This window comes from Pseudophryne corroboree, chromosome 10 (assembly GCF_028390025.1).
Source record: "Pseudophryne corroboree isolate aPseCor3 chromosome 10, aPseCor3.hap2, whole genome shotgun sequence".
NCBI lineage: Eukaryota > Metazoa > Chordata > Amphibia > Anura > Myobatrachidae > Pseudophryne > Pseudophryne corroboree.
The window spans coordinates 183,939,954-183,959,229 of NC_086453.1; the positions used below are offsets into that span (position 1 = coordinate 183,939,954).

The 19,276-nt window shown below is 43.4% G+C and overlaps 1 protein-coding gene, 1 long non-coding RNA gene and 1 pseudogene across 3 annotated transcripts; 2 read left to right on the forward strand and 1 right to left on the reverse strand.

Moving 5' to 3' along the window:
• Window positions 1–5,990: 5,990 nt before the first annotated feature.
• LOC134965273 (uncharacterized) lies at window positions 5,991–8,689 on the reverse strand. 2 transcript variants are annotated; one of them, XR_010188345.1, is made up of 3 exons: window positions 8,180–8,689; window positions 6,304–6,453; window positions 5,991–6,194 (listed from the first exon to the last, which is right to left on the reverse strand). It is a non-coding gene; the product is annotated as an uncharacterized LOC134965273 (long non-coding RNA). The 2 variants fall into 2 exon arrangements; XR_010188344.1 differs by lacking the exon at window positions 8,180–8,689 and adding an exon at window positions 8,002–8,135.
• Window positions 6,032–7,797, forward strand: LOC134965271 (uncharacterized). The gene is made up of 3 exons (XM_063941759.1): window positions 6,032–6,168; window positions 6,244–6,456; window positions 7,070–7,797. Exon 3 carries the CDS (start codon window positions 7,081–7,083, stop codon window positions 7,747–7,749), a length of 669 nt encoding a protein of 222 aa, XP_063797829.1. The 5' UTR covers window positions 6,032–6,168; window positions 6,244–6,456; window positions 7,070–7,080; the 3' UTR covers window positions 7,750–7,797.
• Window positions 8,690–10,146: 1,457 nt separating the features above from the next.
• LOC134967198 (5S ribosomal RNA) lies at window positions 10,147–10,264 on the forward strand (annotated as a pseudogene).
• Window positions 10,265–19,276: the final 9,012 nt, after the last annotated feature.

The window sequence follows — 19,276 nt, forward strand, 5'->3', positions numbered from 1 at the left end:
TTTTATGTTAATTTGTGTTTTTACACATATTTCACCCAAATTTGTGAAAAGTTTCCCTCATGGGCTTGCCACACTTCGGGCTCGCCTCACTCTGCGTCACTCGCCACAAGGTTACAAAAGGTAATAGTTTGTGACGGTTCCGGTATGAATGGTCGACCATGTTATGGTCGACAGTCATTAGGTCGACCACTATTGGTCGACATTGACATGATCGACATGGACACATGGTCGACACGTGAAAATTGTCGACACATGAAAGGTCGACACACGAAAAGGTCGACATGGATTTTTTTACTTTTTTTGGTGTCGTTTTTTGCGTAAAGTGACTGGGAACCCCAATTAGTGCACTGCGTCCCCTCGCATGGCTCGCTTCGCTCGCCATGCTTCGGGCATGGTGCCTTCGCTCCGCTACCGCTTCGCTCGGCACAGATTACCGTTCCAATCGTAGTCCACGTGGATCGTAAAGTATGGAAAAGTTCCCCAAAAGAAAAAAAAAACTCATGTCGACCTTTTCATGTGTCAACCATTTTCACATGTCGACCATGTGTCCATGTCGACCATGTCAATGTCGACCAATAGTGGTCGACCTAATGACTGTCGGCCATAACATGGTCGACCATGTGAACGGATACCGTTTGTGACATGGGTAGTAAATGCAGCTAAAGCTGTAAAAACATGAAAAATCCCCAAAAAACATGTTGACCATATGTGTTGACCCTTTTGACTCTCTCAACCTTTTGATTGTCGACCTTTTGACTTGACCCTATGGTATCGACCTATTGACTGTCAACCTTTTAACTACAGTATCTATCTAACAACCACCTCCCGAATGTAGGCAACTCTGCGAGGGACAAAATAGGTGAAGTGCTTCCTACACAAATGATCAGCATTAGAAATGTGCGACAGTGTATCCATTCTTTGCTACTCATTTATAACCACAATAATGATGATTGACTGTCAGTTACATAGAGACAGTAAATGTGGATTTATATGCAGTTAAAAAAAAAAATTAAACTATAGTAACAAAAACAGTAGTTTATTTGCTGTATACTGTATTTAAAATGACTTTTTTTCTATGTACACTGATAAAATACACATCTTAATTGGAAGCTTCATCACTATATACAAATTCTAATTTAACTGACTCATTAATTACCGCTCTGGTGACAGGTTAAAAATAAAATCAGATTTTCTGTTATGGAATAACTATGGCTAGATTGCTAAAACCAACTAGCCAATAACAAGAAGCTCACAACAGGGCCCTGTAATTGAATTAAGTGTGAAATATAATCTATCTATACTCTTGTACCTGCTTATATATAATTTGCCTAGTATCATATAGGCTTATAGCAGGTGATTAATACATATCATATCCTCCAACTGCACCTTTTTGGCAGGTATAGTACCTTTTTTATGGTCTGTACCGATTTTTGGCTCTCCAAACTTCCATTGAAAGTACAGGAAAAGGGGTGTGACCACGCCCCCTTTACCCATGGTCACACACCCTTTCCTAATTTGTACCGAATTTTATGTGTAAAATGTTGGAGGGTATGACATATGAGTATATAAGATGGGTCTGTGGTATGTACGTGAGGTCTTTATACTGATCAAATCCATACATTAACTGTGGTTAATATGAAATGGTGGTATAAAACAAATGTTTACCCCTAATATTTACACTACCTGGACAAGAGGAACTGTGTGATTAATGATCTAATAAGGGTCTGCGTGTCGCATATGGGCTAGAGGTCATTTAGAGGGTAGATGCCAATGCATATTAAAAACATTTAACTGATAATTTTTCCCCTTCAGTACAGTTTATATAGTTGTTTAATAAAAAAATAATAATTTTATATAGTTTAAAAATATTTTTTTTAAATATTAAAATATTATATTATGCACATCTGCAGAACGGATCTTATCATAAAAAACTGGGTATAACAGTCACATGTGGACTGATCATGCCAGTTAAGTGGTTAAAGGCGGATAATAAAATTGACATGACCATACTACCCCAGCACTTATAAATAGTTGACTCTTTATGTTGGTCCAATAATATGTGGAATGTGTCATTAATGCATTAAGAGTAATATACATTTTTTATTAATGACACCATTGATATACAGTAGTATACAGTGCTTACCTGGTTTATTAGGAAACTGTTCTGAGCGCTAACAACCATGTATTGGAGATTTAGAAATATAAACTGTACTAGTCCAGCAGCACATTTACTCTTTACTTTCTAGCTATTTTTTTTTTACATATATTTCACTGGTCTATGTCGAATAGCTGTTTTATAATAAATTATTAATAAAAGTTAAGTTTTATTCTATTTATTTTGTGCGCCAATTGGAGACAACACTTTCTTCTGTTCTTTTTTTATGATTTAGAGATAAGTTAGGCTTAGTTAGAGATACTGTAAGCCAGACAATTCCCTGTACTTATTTACATACCATTTTTTGAATATATTACACAAATACAGAACATTATTAAATTGTGTTTATTATTATAATTATTGTTTAAAAAAAGAGATCCAGTCATACACTACTCCTCCTGTGGTCATAACATGTATAAGGGAGAGCAGAGCCGGCCCTAGCCAATTTGATGCCCTAGGCAAAATTTTGTCTGGTGCCCCCTAGTACCGCCGCTAGTTCTGCATCTGACCCAGCAACATTTAGGCAGTGGGGCCCACCGGGGTCCGGGGGGTTACCCCGTGTGCCAGTTCAACCCTGCATAATGGCACACAGTAATGCCCATAATACACAGAATTCCACACAGTAATGCACCTGACACATATGCCCCACATTAGTAATGCTAGTAGCTTTTTTTATAAAACTTTATTTTGCTTGCTGGCGTGCTTGCAGTCAGTGTGTGTGCCTATGCAGCTCCCTGGATCCGTGACTGCATTTTGTGAGATGGGGGTGGCATGATGGGTGGGTGGGTGTGTGCTTGCTCTCGCACCCATTAAAGGGGCACCCGTACAAGGAACGTGACCTCACAGGGTATGCGATCCTGGCAGGGGAATTTTACGGCATGGACTGAGTAGGAAATAAAGTGTGAGGAGAACACTGCCCACGTTATGTCCCTGCAGACACCTGGGGTTTGCACAGGGATAAGGGACACACACAGGATAGCAGCAGGGTCCCCTTCTCCCATGTGCACAAGCAGTATAGGTCATGTCAGATTTATGTGAAGCAGTCTTCCAAATACACGTCTTCCAAATACACGTGGTATCATAAGGAGCCATCCAGTAATAACCTTATAAAGTCAGTGAAAATGTCAAAGGTCCAGGAATTGCAGTTACTGGGCTTCTGCTGTCTGTCTGAGGTCTCACAAGTCAGGGGCATTCAAGCATGTGGGAGGGAGTTTAAAGAACTTTAAGGGAGAATGTGCATTTTATTTGACAAATGTAAACAGCAGTGTATACAAGTACTGATTGAATACATTTGGAAAGTAACAGTTAGTTTGTAGACTGTCCCTCCCAGCATGAGATACTGCAGGGACATGCTTGGATGCCCCTTGACATGCTTGGATGCCCTAGGCAAATGCCTAGCCTGCCTATAGCTAAGGCCGGCTCTGAGGGAGAGAAAAGACAAAAAAGTCTCTTCCAGGAGCACTCTTGTACGTGTTTATCAAACAATCATCTAATAAATCATATACTTACTAGGCTGTTGTATATGTGGAAACAGATATTTTATGAGGGAATGCTCAGTAGGGATAGATAGCCGAAGAGAGAAAGAATAGATTAAGATAAAGGTCTCCCCAATGGAATCTTTAAATAAGGGAGAGTGAAAATACGTGAAGATAACACCAAAATATTATGTAGCGCTGCTGATTGAAGGTATAAGAGTAATCATATAATAAACCACATAAATTTATTGTACAATACAATACACTCGGCCAGTGTGATCATACAAACAAATACAATTTAAAATAATCACAAAGATATACTCCTGAAAAGTTACAATGAACCATAGATGTTAAATACTAATAGCAACTTTGGTACCACAAGTTTAGAAACTTTGTATCCAGCCGAGACACCGCATTTAGTTGGCTCAGCAGGTGTCACCGTGTATTTAGATAGTTCCACTTATATAGATGAAAGTTTGCTGAAACTATTAGAATGTAAAGTTGCCGAGCAAACGTATATAAATGGACATATGAATTTATGCTATCATTAATTGTGCCCTTTGTTTTGAGACATAAGTACACCTTGGTGCAGCCTCAATAAAAAGGAAACAGATACTAAGGGGTAAATTTACTAAGATTCGTAATTTCCAGAATCATGTCCAAGTTCAATCACGAATGACATCGACAGTGTAAAATTGCAACTTTTTGAATTGATTACGACTAATTTACTAAGCTGTCGTATTCGTATTTTTCGTTTCTTCCGATGTCGATGTCATTCGTGCTTTTCTGCTGTAGATTGCGGCCGCGTTTGCTGTTTCGCGGCCGCGTTTATGGGTTTTTTTACGACTGCGTCACATGTCTGTTACGGCAGTGATTTAGAAATTGCTGCCGCGTTTTTAGTCCTAAGTTTCGTTTTCGTCACGCGGCCGTGATTGGTTGTATTCGTGAAGGAGGAGTCTCTGTGCATATTACTATAAAACCGCCCCAAACACACCGCACCTCGTGGGTTTAGCTAGTGGAGAGGAGAGAGGAAGGTGTATTTGGAGTTGGTGACTTTGGTGGAGTTTTTGGTGGATTTGGAGAGGAGTTTGGTGATTGTTGAGTGCTGTACTGTGTGTGTAAGTAGTCTTGTCATATTTGTAGTATTGTTTTTTCACAGTTTGTCTACTTTTTTGTCCTTGTTTTTTTTTTTACAGTCTTTTGTCATTGTTTGTGAGTGAGTGAGTGAGCGTGTGTGTTGGCTGTGTGGTGTGTAGTAGTAGGAGTAGTGGAGGAGTGTGTTTTGTGTTTTGATTTTTCAGTGTTTTTTGTTGTTTGTCATGTCAGACTCAGAGGTCAGTGTGGTGGCGGAGGTTAGTGAGGTGGAGGCTGGTAGTGAGGTGGAGGCTGGTAGTGAGGTGGAGGCTGTTAGTGAGGTGGAGGGGGGTAGTGAGAGGGAGGAGGTTAGTGAGGAGGAGGAGGAGGGGGTGCCTGTTGCTGTATTTTCCAGTGATAGTGATGGTGTTGTGGCTCCGCAGCCACGCACCACTACCAAGACTGGCAGGAATATAAAGTTCAGCTATGCTGAAAACATGGCTTTGGTGCGTGAGCTGATGAAGCACCATCGCCAATTGTTTGGTCAGGATGCTGGCAAGGTGTCCTCCCGCAGGAAGTCTGTCCTGTGGGGGCAAGTAATACTTGCCGTGAATAGTGAGGGTGTGGTGAGGCGGACTGAGGACACGTGCCGCAAGAGGTTTTATGATATAAAGCGGCGTGTCAAGGCCAAGATGGCCAAAGAGGCCAAATCTGCAAGAAAAACCGGAGGTGGCCCCCCTTTCCGGGCCACCTATCGGGACTGGGAGGAGCCTGTGCGGGCATTGATTCCTGCCGAAGTGGTGTCTGCTACTCATGTCCGGGATTCGGACCGACCCACGCAGGATGGTAAGTTTGATGTGTTATATTTTTATTTAAATGTCCTCTAAATGTTGTAAATGTCATTTTTAAAGGGTAAAGGATGCATAAATTGTGTTTCACATATTGCAGGCCTATGCACCCTTAAGGTGTGTTTGTGTTTAGAATGTGCTTTTTTCACCTTGCATTGGCTGTTTGGTAAATTTAATATTGCGCAAAAACATGTGCAATGGCTTTTTTTTTTGACGATATTGCTTGGACATCTGTGTTGTCTGCTTATTTTAAAAAGATTTTTGTATTTATTTACTTCTGAAAAACGGTGCAATTATTTCAACATTAAATTTGTGAAACATTTGCAAGTAGTCAATCTCTGCAATATCTGAGGCATAATTCTAAAATGTAACAGATTTATTGTGTGCAACATCATGTACATTTGGATATACACCACAAAATAATGAAGCTTGAAGCTCTTAATCAGAAATTATTTGTTTATCCAATACCTAATAGATGGTTACAGTACAATAAGGCTTTGCAGGGGTTTTTTTTACACAAAGCATGGTAATAATGTTTGGTACACTTTTTCAACAGTCCCACAGACCAGCCGGCCAGACAGGCCTCAGACAAGTCAGGATGAGGCTGGGATTGCAGGTAAGACTTCAGTGTAGTCACATATTCTGCAAACACATAGAAGTACAAAATATTAATGTTTATATTTTCACATAGGTTCTGCTTCTGGAAGCCGACCTCCTGTAAGGCGCCCATCACAGGGCTTGGCCCACTTACCCAGGAGGCCAAGTAAGACACGGCGTCTTGGCTCGGAATCTGCGGCTCCATCATCCCCACCCAGGCGACGACTTTCGGCAGTGTCACCCCAGCCACCACTGGCACTATTGGCGAGTTCGCAGAGTGATGAGCCCCGATCCCCTCAGTTATCTGGTGAGTAAAAACAGAAATTAAACACATAGGCAATAATATACACAGTACAGTTAATATGTTGTTAGTTGGTTTTGAGATTACATGTTTTCCAGAACAAGCAATGTGATGTTACGTCTTCAATTGCTAAAGGTGATAAAAAAAATTTTTATAAGGTCTTAGTGGATGTTCTCGCCAACATCATTTTTAATAAATATCAGAATTTTTTAAAAATTTGGCCCACACACGTGCACATTTAAATAAAATAACAATAAAATTCCAAAAAAAAACAGCATCCACAACATTATAGTGTTCACACATCTCCCCTGTCCAGTATGTAGATGGCTTACTTGCTCCGCTCCTCTGGACTATCCAGGTAAGTAGTCTATATCGTGGTCAGGGGAGGGAATCTAACAGTGTAATGCTGTGGAGGGGAGTTAGTTAGGTGAGGATTATGCAAATCTGTCTATGTGGCCGCCTGTGTTGGTATATATATTTTTGAACATAAAAAACATTATAAGTTTATAAAATCAACGCCAAAAAGTTAAAAAATTGAGTATTATGAATGTAGTAATGTGTAGAAGTAGCCTTGCAAAAAATTTACAAATAAACATTGCATGTTGGCCACCCCATACAGAGCCCAGCTTGATGGCCGACGTGGACCAGCAGGGACAAGACCAACAGGCAACCATCACACTGCAACTTACACCTGTTGACCCAAGCCAGCCAATACAGCTGCAGGATATCCCCCAAGCCTCCATCAGTCCACAACTGGCACAAGCTCCGCCCCCAAGCCAAATACCAGATGATTTTTGGGCCAGTTGGACAAGCCAACAGGCCCAAAGCAATGCCAGCCTGACCGCACATACACAACACCTTGCCAGTCTGCCCCATCATCTACCGCGTATTAGTCGCAACTCGGGCAGACTGATTGTACAAGTAGGGCGAATGGCAACCTCAATGGAGCAAATAAGGGCTGACAACAGCCAAATGCTTGCTCATTTATCGCGCATCATAGATGAGCAACAGCGCCATCAGCAGGCACTCGTTCAGCTCATTCAGCACAACCAAGTGGTGAATGAGTCGTTATCCAGGATTGTAGCCAGCCACACTGCAACCAACACTCAGCTGATTGCAAGCCTTAATAATTTGAGCAGCAATATTTCATTGATGGGAGCTCACCAAGTAACCTCCAGCTCGGGGACCACGACCCCTATCCAAACGCCAGTAACCTCCCCTGTTCGGCGTTCCTCCAGAGCACGTGCCAGTGAGCCAGCACAAAGCTCAGCACCCAGCACACACAAGCGGAAAAAATAACCCCAATGTGATTGGCAAAATAAAAATTTGTATTTGACAAACACACAACTTCCTGTGTCCGTCTCAAACATTGTCGAAGCTGCTCTGTATGTATGTATGTTTTTCATGGGTAATGACTGAAAATGTATTTTTAGCATAAACTAAGTACAATGGACACACCACTATAAACTACAAACAGTAAGTAACAAAACACACAATAGAAAGTAGTGCAAAGTGTTTAGTCAAGGATAATTACAGCCTACTAAAACTGACCTGAAAAATAGCGCAGGATCACTTCTTGCCGTACCTGCCTCCCTACATATGTACTCACACTGTCACCAGATGGGTCTAACTCCTCTGCTTGCCGACTGCTTTCTCCCTCATCATGTGCCAGATGTTGGGTTAAACACAGATTATGGAGAAAACAGCAACAGAACACAATTCTAGTCACCTTTGAGGGACTATACAACAAAAGGCCAGCAGATTTATCCAGACACCGAAACCGTGACTTCAGCACACCAAAACATCTTTCTATCACATTCCGCGTAGCCTTATGTGCATGATTGTAACTGTGTTCAGCAGGAGAATCAGGTTGGGACAATGGAGTAAGGAGCCAAGAGTAGCAGCCGTAACCCCCATCACCTGAAAAACAGATATAGTCCACATTAGTACATATGTTAGATTATTCTTTCACCTAATCATAACTCGAGTTTGTGGATAAAAGACATACACACAAAACATTTTAAACATACCCAACAGCCAGCCATCAGGCATTTGTCCGTCCTCAAATTTATCGAAGAGCGATGACTGACTGAGGATGAAGGAGTCATGGCAGCCACCAGGGTAACCTGCAACAACACTCATAATTTTTAAGTTTGCATCACAGACCACCTGGACATTAGTTGATTGGGACAGATGTCTATTAGTATATATATATTGGCGGCCCTTAGGTGATCTCAGCTGAACGTGTGTGCAGTCTATGGCCCCCAGCACATTGGGCATGCCAGCAAGCTCATAGAAAGCTACCCTGACAGCACTCCACTCCGACTCCTCGGTAGGGAAGCAGATTGAGGCATTAATGTGTGGCTCCAACACATCCAAAACCTGAGTGGACATTAAAGAAGCTAAGGCGAGTGTCATGTTAGGTATTCTCTACAATACTGTGTTGTTTGAACTTACAGAAGCAACACTTAGACATAACCGCCTATGTATTTTTAGACTCACCTGCATCAAATATCTGGAAAAGGTGGGCTGTGAGATACCAATGACGTCGCCTGCCACAGCCTGGAAGCTCCCAGTAGCCATAAAGTGTAACACAGCCAGGAGTTTGTGTAGGCCTGAGACAGAGCGAGAGCGTGCTGTCTCAGGGTCTATGCCCAGTTTGACAAGGTCATACAGGTGGAAAATGTTGTTTCTATTTAGGCGGAACATCTGTATGACCCTATCATCGGACAATGCATTTAAGTTTAAACACCCTCTAAAAAAACGAGGCTGGCGCAGCCTCCGCGGTACCTGGACAACCTGTTGACCATGTTCACTTACCTGGGCCTGATTCCTGGAAGCCTCATGGAGCAGTCTAAGGTATCCCACAGCAAACAAAAAATCATTGCCACACACCACAGCCGCCATTTCAGAGTGAGAGAAGTTCAAAATGTGCCTGGAACACTTTTATAGGGCCAAACATTCAGGTGTGAGTAATGGATAATTGAGTACACATGTAAACACGCTTTTCAAATGCTGGCGCGTTTTTTTTTAGGAAAAAATTACGATTTGTAATTTTTCGCGGCCGCGAATGCATTTTCACGGCAGCAATTACAATTACGAATGGTTAGTAAATGACCGAGATTCATATCTAAACAGGCGTAATTTGACCGATGGTGTATTCATTCGTAATTTTTTACTTGGACTTGCAAAAAATTACGAATGCCCTCATCTCTGCCGTGATTAGTGTTTAGTAAATTACCGAGATGACACTTTGAAGAAAAAACGGCATCTCGGTCAAAATCGGGAGCTTAGTAAATTTCCCCCTAAGTGTTGAAGTGGTAGCACATTTATCCTGTCTGCTACCACAATCAGTACATGGCCGTGGTATTAACACATTTACCTCCGCTGCAGCCACAATAAGTGTATGACTTTATGTGCATATATCGAAATTACTGAAGGATATTGGGACACTCATAGACCTCCTCGTCAACTATTCTTCGTTCTGGACTCTCATCAGTGATTCAGAGTTGGTGCAGGATCAAAGGGCGCACCATATAAACTCTGCCTAACACTGACAGCAGATCCTATCGTCACGTATTTTCACTCTCCCCTATTTAGAGATTCCATTGGGGAGACCTTTATCTTAATATATTTGTTTCATAACTATTCTCATACGTGAACTCTCATCAGTGATTCATAGTGTTTAAACCTACATCCTACAATCATACCTCATTGAATTTGCCCAATTCCATCCAATCTTGGAAGCAATAAATTGATGGGCCTGGTCAGTACCACGGAGGGGACTCCATGGAAATACCAGGTGTTGTAGGGTTCATCTGAATTTGATGAATATACGGTCTAACGTTGAAAGCAGATTCACAGCTATTCTTTATCTCTTCGGCTATCTATCCCTCCTGAGCATTCCCTCATAAAATATTTGTTTCCACATATACAACAGCCTAATAAATTTGAGGTACAAGCAGTCACCTACTTGGAGGAGTGGAGACTCCCCCATATACAGATTAAGGATTAATTGTAAAGAGTCTCCTTATGATGAACTTGTTATATTTTCACCCATCTTGGAGGGCTTATTGACACCAATATTAACAGGTGTGAATTGGGGGTGAATGTGCCCCATTTTTATTTATTGAGGAATCAATAAAATACTGTATACCAATTTTTTTATTCTTGGATCTAATTAAAGGTTATGTTTTAGAACACTTACCTATACTTCGACTTGTGATGCATACATTGGACAAAACGGGGTAAATTTACTAAGGTTGGAGTTTTGTAGAACTGGTGATGTTGCCCATAGCAACCAATCAGATTCTATCTATTATCTTCTGGAAGCAGCTAGATAAATGTTAAGTAGAATCTGATTGGTTGCTATGAGCAACCTCACCACTTCTAAAAATCTCCCACCTTAGTAAATTTATCCCAAAGTGTATGATTTATAGGATGATTATTTGATAAACACGTACAAGAGCTCCCAGAAGATACTTTTTTGTCTTTTCTCTCCCTTGAATATGTAGTCCGGATCTACAAAAAAAATTCCAGGAGCACCACCAATAGAACACTGTGATAAATTTATTAATACGGTATAAGTATATTGGTAATACAGTTATTTCTATCATAATTGTTTCTTCATCACCAGTGCGGACTCACTTTCCTTTGTATATAGTCATAACATGTGTATAAGGGGCACTACTACTGTTTCCGCATAACATTTCTAAGGGACACTGCTGTGCTGTGTAATGTTACTAATGGAAACTGTGTGCGGTGTAATGTGACTAACGGACACTGCTGTGCTGTAAAATATGACTAACAGACAATGCTGTGTGGTGTAATGTGACTAAGGGACACTGCTGTGCTGTAAAATATGACTAACAGACAATGCTGTGTGGTGTAATGTGACTAACAGACACTGTGTGTGGTGAAATGTGACTAACGGACACTACTGTGCAGTGTATGTGACTAATGGACACTGCTGTGTGGCATAATGTAACTAACAGACACTGTGTGTGGTGTAATGTAACTAACGAACACTACTGTGCAGTGTAATGTGACTAACTGACACTGCTGTTAGAGATGAGCGCCTGAAATTTTTCGGGTTTTGTGTTTTGGTTTTGGGTTCGGTTCCGCGGCCGTGTTTTGGGTTCGAACGCGTTTTGGCAAAACCTCACCAAATTTTTTTTGTCGGATTCGGGTGTGTTTTGGATTCGGGTGTTTTTTTCCAAAAACACTAAAAAACAGCTTAAATCATAGAATTTGGGGGTCATTTTGATCCCAAAGTATTATTAACCTCAAAAACCATAATTTACACTCATTTTCAGTCTATTCTGAATACCTCACACCTCACAATATTATTTTTAGTCCTAAAATTTGCACCGAGGTCGCTGTGTGAGTAAGATAAGCGACCCTAGTGGCCGACACAAACACCGGGCCCATCTAGGAGTGGCACTGCAGTGTCACGCAGGATGTCCCTTCCAAAAAACCCTCCCCAAACAGCACATGACGCAAAGAAAAAAAGAGGCGCAATGAGGTAGCTGTGTGAGTAAGATTAGCGACCCTAGTGGCCGACACAAACACCGGGCCCATCTAGGAGTGGCACTGCAGTGTCACGCAGGATGGCCCTTCCAAAAAACCCTCCCCAAACAGCACATGACGCAAAGAAAAAAAGAGGCGCAATGAGGTAGCTGTGTGAGTAAGATTAGCGACCCTAGTGGCCGACACAAACACCGGGCCCATCTAGGAGTGGCACTGCAGTGTCACGCAGGATGTCCCTTCCAAAAAACCCTCCCCAAACAGCACATGACGCAAAGAAAAAAAGAGGCGCAATGAGGTAGCTGTGTGAGTAAGATTAGCGACCCTAGTGGCCGACACAAACACCGGGCCCATCTAGGAGTGGCACTGCAGTGTCACGCAGGATGTCCCTTCCAAAAAACCCTCCCCAAACAGCACATGACGCAAAGAAAAAAAGAGGCGCAATGAGGTAGCTGACTGTGTGAGTAAGATTAGCGACCCTAGTGGCCGACACAAACACCGGGCCCATTTAGGAGTGGCACTGCAGTGTCACGCAGGATGTCCCTTCCAAAAAACCCTCCCCAATCAGCACATGATGCAAAGAAAAAGAAAAGAAAAAAGAGGTGCAAGATGGAATTGTCCTTGGGCCCTCCCACCCACCCTTATGTTGTATAAACAAAACAGGACATGCACACTTTAACCAACCCATCATTTCAGTGACAGGGTCTGCCACACGACTGTGACTGATATGACGGGTTGGTTTGGACCCCCCCCAAAAAAGAAGCAATTAATCTCTCCTTGCACAAACTGGCTCTACAGAGGCAAGATGTCCACCTCATCATCACCCTCCGATATATCACCGTGTACATCCCCCTCCTCACAGATTATCAATTCGTCCCCACTGGAATCCACCATCTCAGCTCCCTGTGTACTTTGTGGAGGCAATTGCTGCTGGTCAATGTCTCCGCGGAGGAATTGATTATAATTCATTTTAATGAACATCATCTTCTCCACATTTTCTGGATGTAACCTCGTACGCCGATTGCTGACAAGGTGAGCGGCGGCACTAAACACTCTTTCGGAGTACACACTTGTGGGAGGGCAACTTAGGTAGAATAAAGCCAGTTTGTGCAAGGGCCTCCAAATTGCCTCTTTTTCCTGCCAGTATAAGTACGGACTGTGTGACGTGCCTACTTGGATGCGGTCACTCATATAATCCTCCACCATTCTATCAATGTTGAGAGAATCATATGCAGTGACAGTAGACGACATGTCCGTAATCGTTGTCAGGTCCTTCAGTCCGGACCAGATATCAGCAGTCGCTCCAGACTGCCCTGCATCACCGCCAGCGGGTGGGCTCGGAATTCTGAGCCTTTTCCTCGCACCCCCAGTTGCGGGAGAATGTGAAGGAGGAGATGTTGACAGGTCGCGTTCCGCTTGACTTGACAATTTTGTCACCAGCAGGTCTTTCAACCCCAGCAGACTTGTGTCTGCCGGAAAGAGAGATCCAAGGTAGGCTTTAAATCTAGGATCGAGCACGGTGGCCAAAATGTAGTGCTCTGATTTCAACAGATTGACCACCCGTGAATCCTTGTTAAGCGAATTAAGGGCTCCATCCACAAGTCCCACATGCCTAGCGGAATCGCTCCGTGTTAGCTCCTCCTTCAATGTCTCCAGCTTCTTCTGCAAAAGCCTGATGAGGGGAATGACCTGACTCAGGCTGGCAGTGTCTGAACTGACTTCACGTGTGGCAAGTTCAAAGGGCATCAGAACCTTGCACAACGTTGAAATCATTCTCCACTGCGCTTGAGACAGGTGCATTCCACCTACTATATCGTGCTCAATTGTATAGGCTTGAATGGCCTTTTGCTGCTCCTCCAACCTCTGAAGCATATAGAGGGTTAAATTCCACCTCGTTACCACTTCTTGCTTCAGATGATGGCAGGGCAGGTTCAGTAGTTTTTGGTGGTGCTCCAGTCTTCTGTACGTGGTGCCTGTACGCCGAAAGTGTCCCGCAATTCTTCTGGCCACCGACAGCATCTCTTGCACGCCCCTGTCGTTTTTTAAAAAATTCTGCACCACCAAATTCAAGGTATGTGCAAAACATGGGACGTGCTGGAATTTGCCCATATTTAATGCACACACAATATTGCTGGCGTTGTCCGATGCCACAAATCCACAGGAGAGTCCAATTGGGGTAAGCCATTCCGCGATGATCTTCCTCAGTTGCCGTAAGAGGTTTTCAGCTGTGTGCGTATTCTGGAAACCGGTGATACAAAGCGTAGCCTGCCTAGGAAAGAGTTGGCGTTTGCGAGATGCTGCTACTGGTGCCGCCGCTGCTGTTCTTGCGGCGGGAGTCCATACATCTACCCAGTGGGCTGTCACAGTCATATAGTCCTGACCCTGCCCTGCTCCACTTGTCCACATGTCCGTGGTTAAGTGGACATTGGGTACAGCTGCATTTTTTAGGACACTGGTGACTCTTTTTCTGAGGTCTGTGTACATTTTCGGTATCGCCTGCCTAGAGAAATGGAACCTAGATGGTATTTGGTACCGGGGACACAGTACCTCCAACAAGTCTCTAGTTGGCTCTGCAGTAATGATGGATACCGGAACCACGTTTCTCACCACCCAGGATGCCAAGGCCTCAGTTATCCGCTTTGCAGTAGGATGACTGCTGTGATATTTCATCTTCCTCGCAAAGGACTGTTGAACAGTCAATTGCTTACTGGAAGTAGTACAAGTGGGCTTACGACTTCCCCTCTGGGATGACCATCGACTCCCAGCGGCAACAACAGCAGCGCCAGCAGCAGTAGGCGTTACACGCAAGGATGCATCGGAGGAATCCCAGGCAGGAGAGGACTCGTCAGAATTGCCAGTGACATGGCCTGCAGGACTATTGGCATTCCTGGGGAAGGAGGAAATTGACACTGAGGGAGTTGGTGGGGTGGTTTGCGTGAGCTTGGTTACAAGAGGAAGGGATTTACTGGTCAGTGGACTGCTTCCGCTGTCACCCAAAGTTTTTGAACTTGTCACTGACTTATTATGAATGCGCTGCAGGTGACGTATAAGGGAGGATGTTCCGAGGTGGTTAACGTCCTTACCCCTACTTATTAAAGCTTGACAAAGGGAACACACGGCTTGACACCTGTTGTCCGCATTTCTGGTGAAATACCTCCACACCGAAGAGCTGATTTTTTTGGTATTTTCACCTGGCATGTCAACGGCCATATTCCTCCCACGGACAACAGGTGTCTCCCCGGGTGCCTGACTTAAACAAACCACCTCACCATCAGAATCCTCCTGGTCAATTTCCTCCCCAGCGCCAGCAACACCCATATCCTCCTCATCCTGGTGTACTTCAACACTGACATCTTCAATCTGACTATCAGGAACTGGACTGCGGGTGCTCCTTCCAGCACTTGCAGGGGGCGTGCAAATGGTGGAAGGCGCATGCTCTTCACGTCCAGTGTTGGGAAGGTCAGGCATCGCAACCGACACAATTGGACTCTCCTTGTGGATTTGGGATTTCGAAGAATGCACAGTTCTTTGCTGTGCTGCTTTTGCCAGCTTGAGTCTTTTCATTTTTCTAGCGAGAGGCTGAGTGCTTCCATCCTCATGTGAAGCTGAACCACTAGCCATGAACATAGGCCAGGGCCTCAGCCGTTCCTTGCCACTCCGTGTCGTAAATGGCATATTGGCAAGTTTACGCTTCTCCTCCGACAATTTTATTTTAGGTTTTGGAGTCCTTTTTTTTCTGATATTTGGTGTTTTGGATTTGACATGCTCTGTACTATGACATTGGGCATCGGCCTTGGCAGACGACGTTGCTGGCATTTCATCGTCTCGGCCATGACTAGTGGCAGCAGCTTCAGCACGAGGTGGAAGTGGATCTTGATCTTTCCTTAATTTTGGAACCTCAACATTTTTGTTCTCCATATTTTAATAGGCACAACTAAAAGGCACCTCAGGTAAACAATGGAGATGGATACTAGTATACAATTATGGACTGCCTGCCGAGTGCAGACACAGAGGTAGCCACAGCCGTGAACTACCGTACTGTACTGTGTCTGCTGCTAATATAGACTGGTTGATAAAGAGATGTCTATGTAACTATGTATGTATAAAGAAGAAAGAAAAAAAAACCACGGTTAGGTGGTATACAATTATGGACGGACTGCCTGCCGAGTGCCGACACAGAGGTAGCCACAGCCGTGAACTACCGCACTGTACTGTGTCTGCTGCTAATATATAGACTGGTTGATAAAGAGATAGTATACTCGTAACTAGTATGTATGTATAAAGAAAGAAAAAAAAACCACGGTTAGGTGGTATATACAATTATGGACGGGCTGCCGAGTGCCGACACAGAGGTAGCCACAGCCGTGAACTACCGCACTGTACTGTGTCTGCTGCTAATATATAGACTGGTTGATAAAGAGATAGTATACTCGTAACTAGTATGTATGTATAAAGAAAGAAAAAAAAACCACGGTTAGGTGGTATATACAATTATGGACGGGCTGCCGAGTGCCGACACAGGGGTAGCCACAGCCGTGAACTACCGCACTGTACTGTGTCTGCTGCTAATATATAGACTGGTTGATAAAGAGATAGTATACTCGTAACTAGTATGTATGTATAAAGAAAGAAAAAAAAACCACGGTTAGGTGGTATATACAATTATGGACGGGCTGCCGAGTGCCGACACAGAGGTAGCCACAGCCGTGAACTACCGCACTGTACTGTGTCTGCTGCTAATATATAGACTGGTTGATAAAGAGATAGTATACTCGTAACTAGTATGTATGTATAAAGAAAGAAAAAAAAACCACGGTTAGGTGGTATATACAATTATGGACGGGCTGCCGAGTGCCGACACAGAGGTAGCCACAGCCGTGAACTACCGCACTGTACTGTGTCTGCTGCTAATATAGACTGGTTGATAAAGAGATAGTATACTCGTAACTAGTATGACTATAAAGAAAGAAAAAAAAACCACGGTTAGGTGGTATATACAATTATGGATGGGCTGCCGAGTGCCGACACAGAGGTAGCCACAGCCGTGAACTACCGCACTGTACTGTGTCTGCTGCTAATATAGACTGGTTGATAAAGAGATAGTATACTCGTAACTAGTATGACTATAAAGAAAGAAAAAAAACCACGGTTAGGTGGTATATACAATTATGGACGGGCTGCCGAGTGCCGACACAGAGGTAGCCACAGCCATGAACTACCGCACTGTACTGTGTCTGCTGCTAATATATAGACTGGTTGATAAAGAGATAGTATACTCGTAACTAGTATGTATGTATAAAGAAAGAAAAAAAAACCACGGTTAGGTGGTATATACAATTATGGACGGGCTGCCGAGTGCCGACACAGAGGTAGCCACAGCCGTGAACTACCGCACTGTACTGTGTCTGCTGCTAATATATAGACTGGTTGATAAAGAGATAGTATACTCGTAACTAGTATGTATGTATAAAGAAAGAAAAAAAAACCACGGTTAGGTGGTATATACAATTATGGACGGGCTGCCGAGTGCCGACACAGAGGTAGCCACAGCCGTGAACTACCGCACTGTACTGTGTCTGCTGCTAATACATAGACTGGTTGATAAAGAGATAGTATACTCGTAACTAGTATGTATGTATAAAGAAAGAAAAAAAAACCACGGTTAGGTGGTATATACAATTATGGACGGGCTGCCGAGTGCCGACACAGAGGTAGCCACAGCCGTGAACTACCGCACTGTACTGTGTCTGCTGCTAATATATAGACTGGTTGATAAAGAGATAGTATACTCGTAACTAGTATGTATGTATAAAGAAAGAAAAAAAAACCACGGTTAGGTGGTATATACAATTATGGACGGGCTGCCGAGTGCCGACACAGAGGTAGCCACAGCCGTGAACTACCGCACTGTACTGTGTCTGCTGCTAATATATAGACTGGTTGATAAAGAGATAGTATACTCGTAACTAGTATGTATGTATAAAGAAAGAAAAAAAAACCACGGTTAGGTGGTATATACAATTATGGACGGGCTGCCGAGTGCCGACACAGAGGTAGCCACAGCCGTGAACTACCGCACTGTACTGTGTCTGCTGCTAATATAGACTGGTTGATAAAGAGATAGTATACTACTAATATTATATATACTGGTGGTCAGGTCACTGGTCACTAGTCACACTGGCAGTGGCACTCCTGCAGCAAAAGTGTGCACTGTTTAATTTTAATATAATATTATGTACTCCTGGCTCCTGCTATAACCTATAACTGGCACTGCAGTGCTCCCCAGTCTCCCCCACAATTATAAGCTGTGTGAGCTGAGCACAGTCAGATATATATATACATTGATGCAGCACACTGGGCTGAGCAGTGCACACAGATATGGTATGTGACTGAGTCACTGTGTGTATCGTTTTTTTCAGGCAGAGAACGGATATATTAAATAAAACAAACAACTGCACTGTCTGGTGGTCACTGTGGTCGTCAGTCACTAAACTCTGCACTCTCTTCTACAGTATCACAGCCTCAGGTCAATCTCTCTCTCTCTCTCAACCCTAATCTAAATGGAGAGGACGCCAGCCACGTCCTCTCCCTATCAATCTCAATGCACGTGTGAAAATGGCGGCGACGCGCGGCTCCTTATATAGAATCCGAGTCTCGCGATAGAATCCGAGCCTCGCGAGAATCCGACAGCGTCATGATGACGTTCGGGCGCGCTCGGGTTAACCGAGCAAGGCGGGAAGATCCGAGTCGCTCGGACCCGTGAAAAAAAACATGAAGTTCGGGCGGGTTCGGATTCAGAGAAACCGAACCCGCTCATCTCTAACTGCTGTGTGGTGTAATGTGACAAACAGACACTGTTGTGTGGTGTAATATGACTAGCTGCTGCTGTGGTGTAATGTGGCTAACGGACTCTACTGTGCCATGTAATGTGACTAACGGACACCAATGTGCAGTGTAATGTGACTAACGGACACTGCTGGGCGGTGTAATGTGACTAATATACACCAATGTGTGGTTGGTACTATTATTATATGGCTACGCCCCTTCCCCACAAAGCTACACACCTATATTTTTGATGCACACATTTTCGGCACGCACTGTCGTATATTAAATATGAAGGGGGAGGGGGCACAGATTCTCTGTCTAGCACAGGACACCAAACTGTCTACCTAAGGCTCTGGGTTGAGAAGGGAATAAATGGCTAATAAAATTAATTTGAAAATGTTAATAGAAACAAAATACACACACACACACACACACACACACACACACACACACACACAAAAAACATTTAAAACTT

Excerpts from the sequence above, each read along its gene's own strand:
- LOC134965271 (XM_063941759.1), top strand. The coding sequence starts at position 7,081 with ATGGCCGACGTGGACCAGCAGGGACAAGACCAACAGGCAACCATCACA.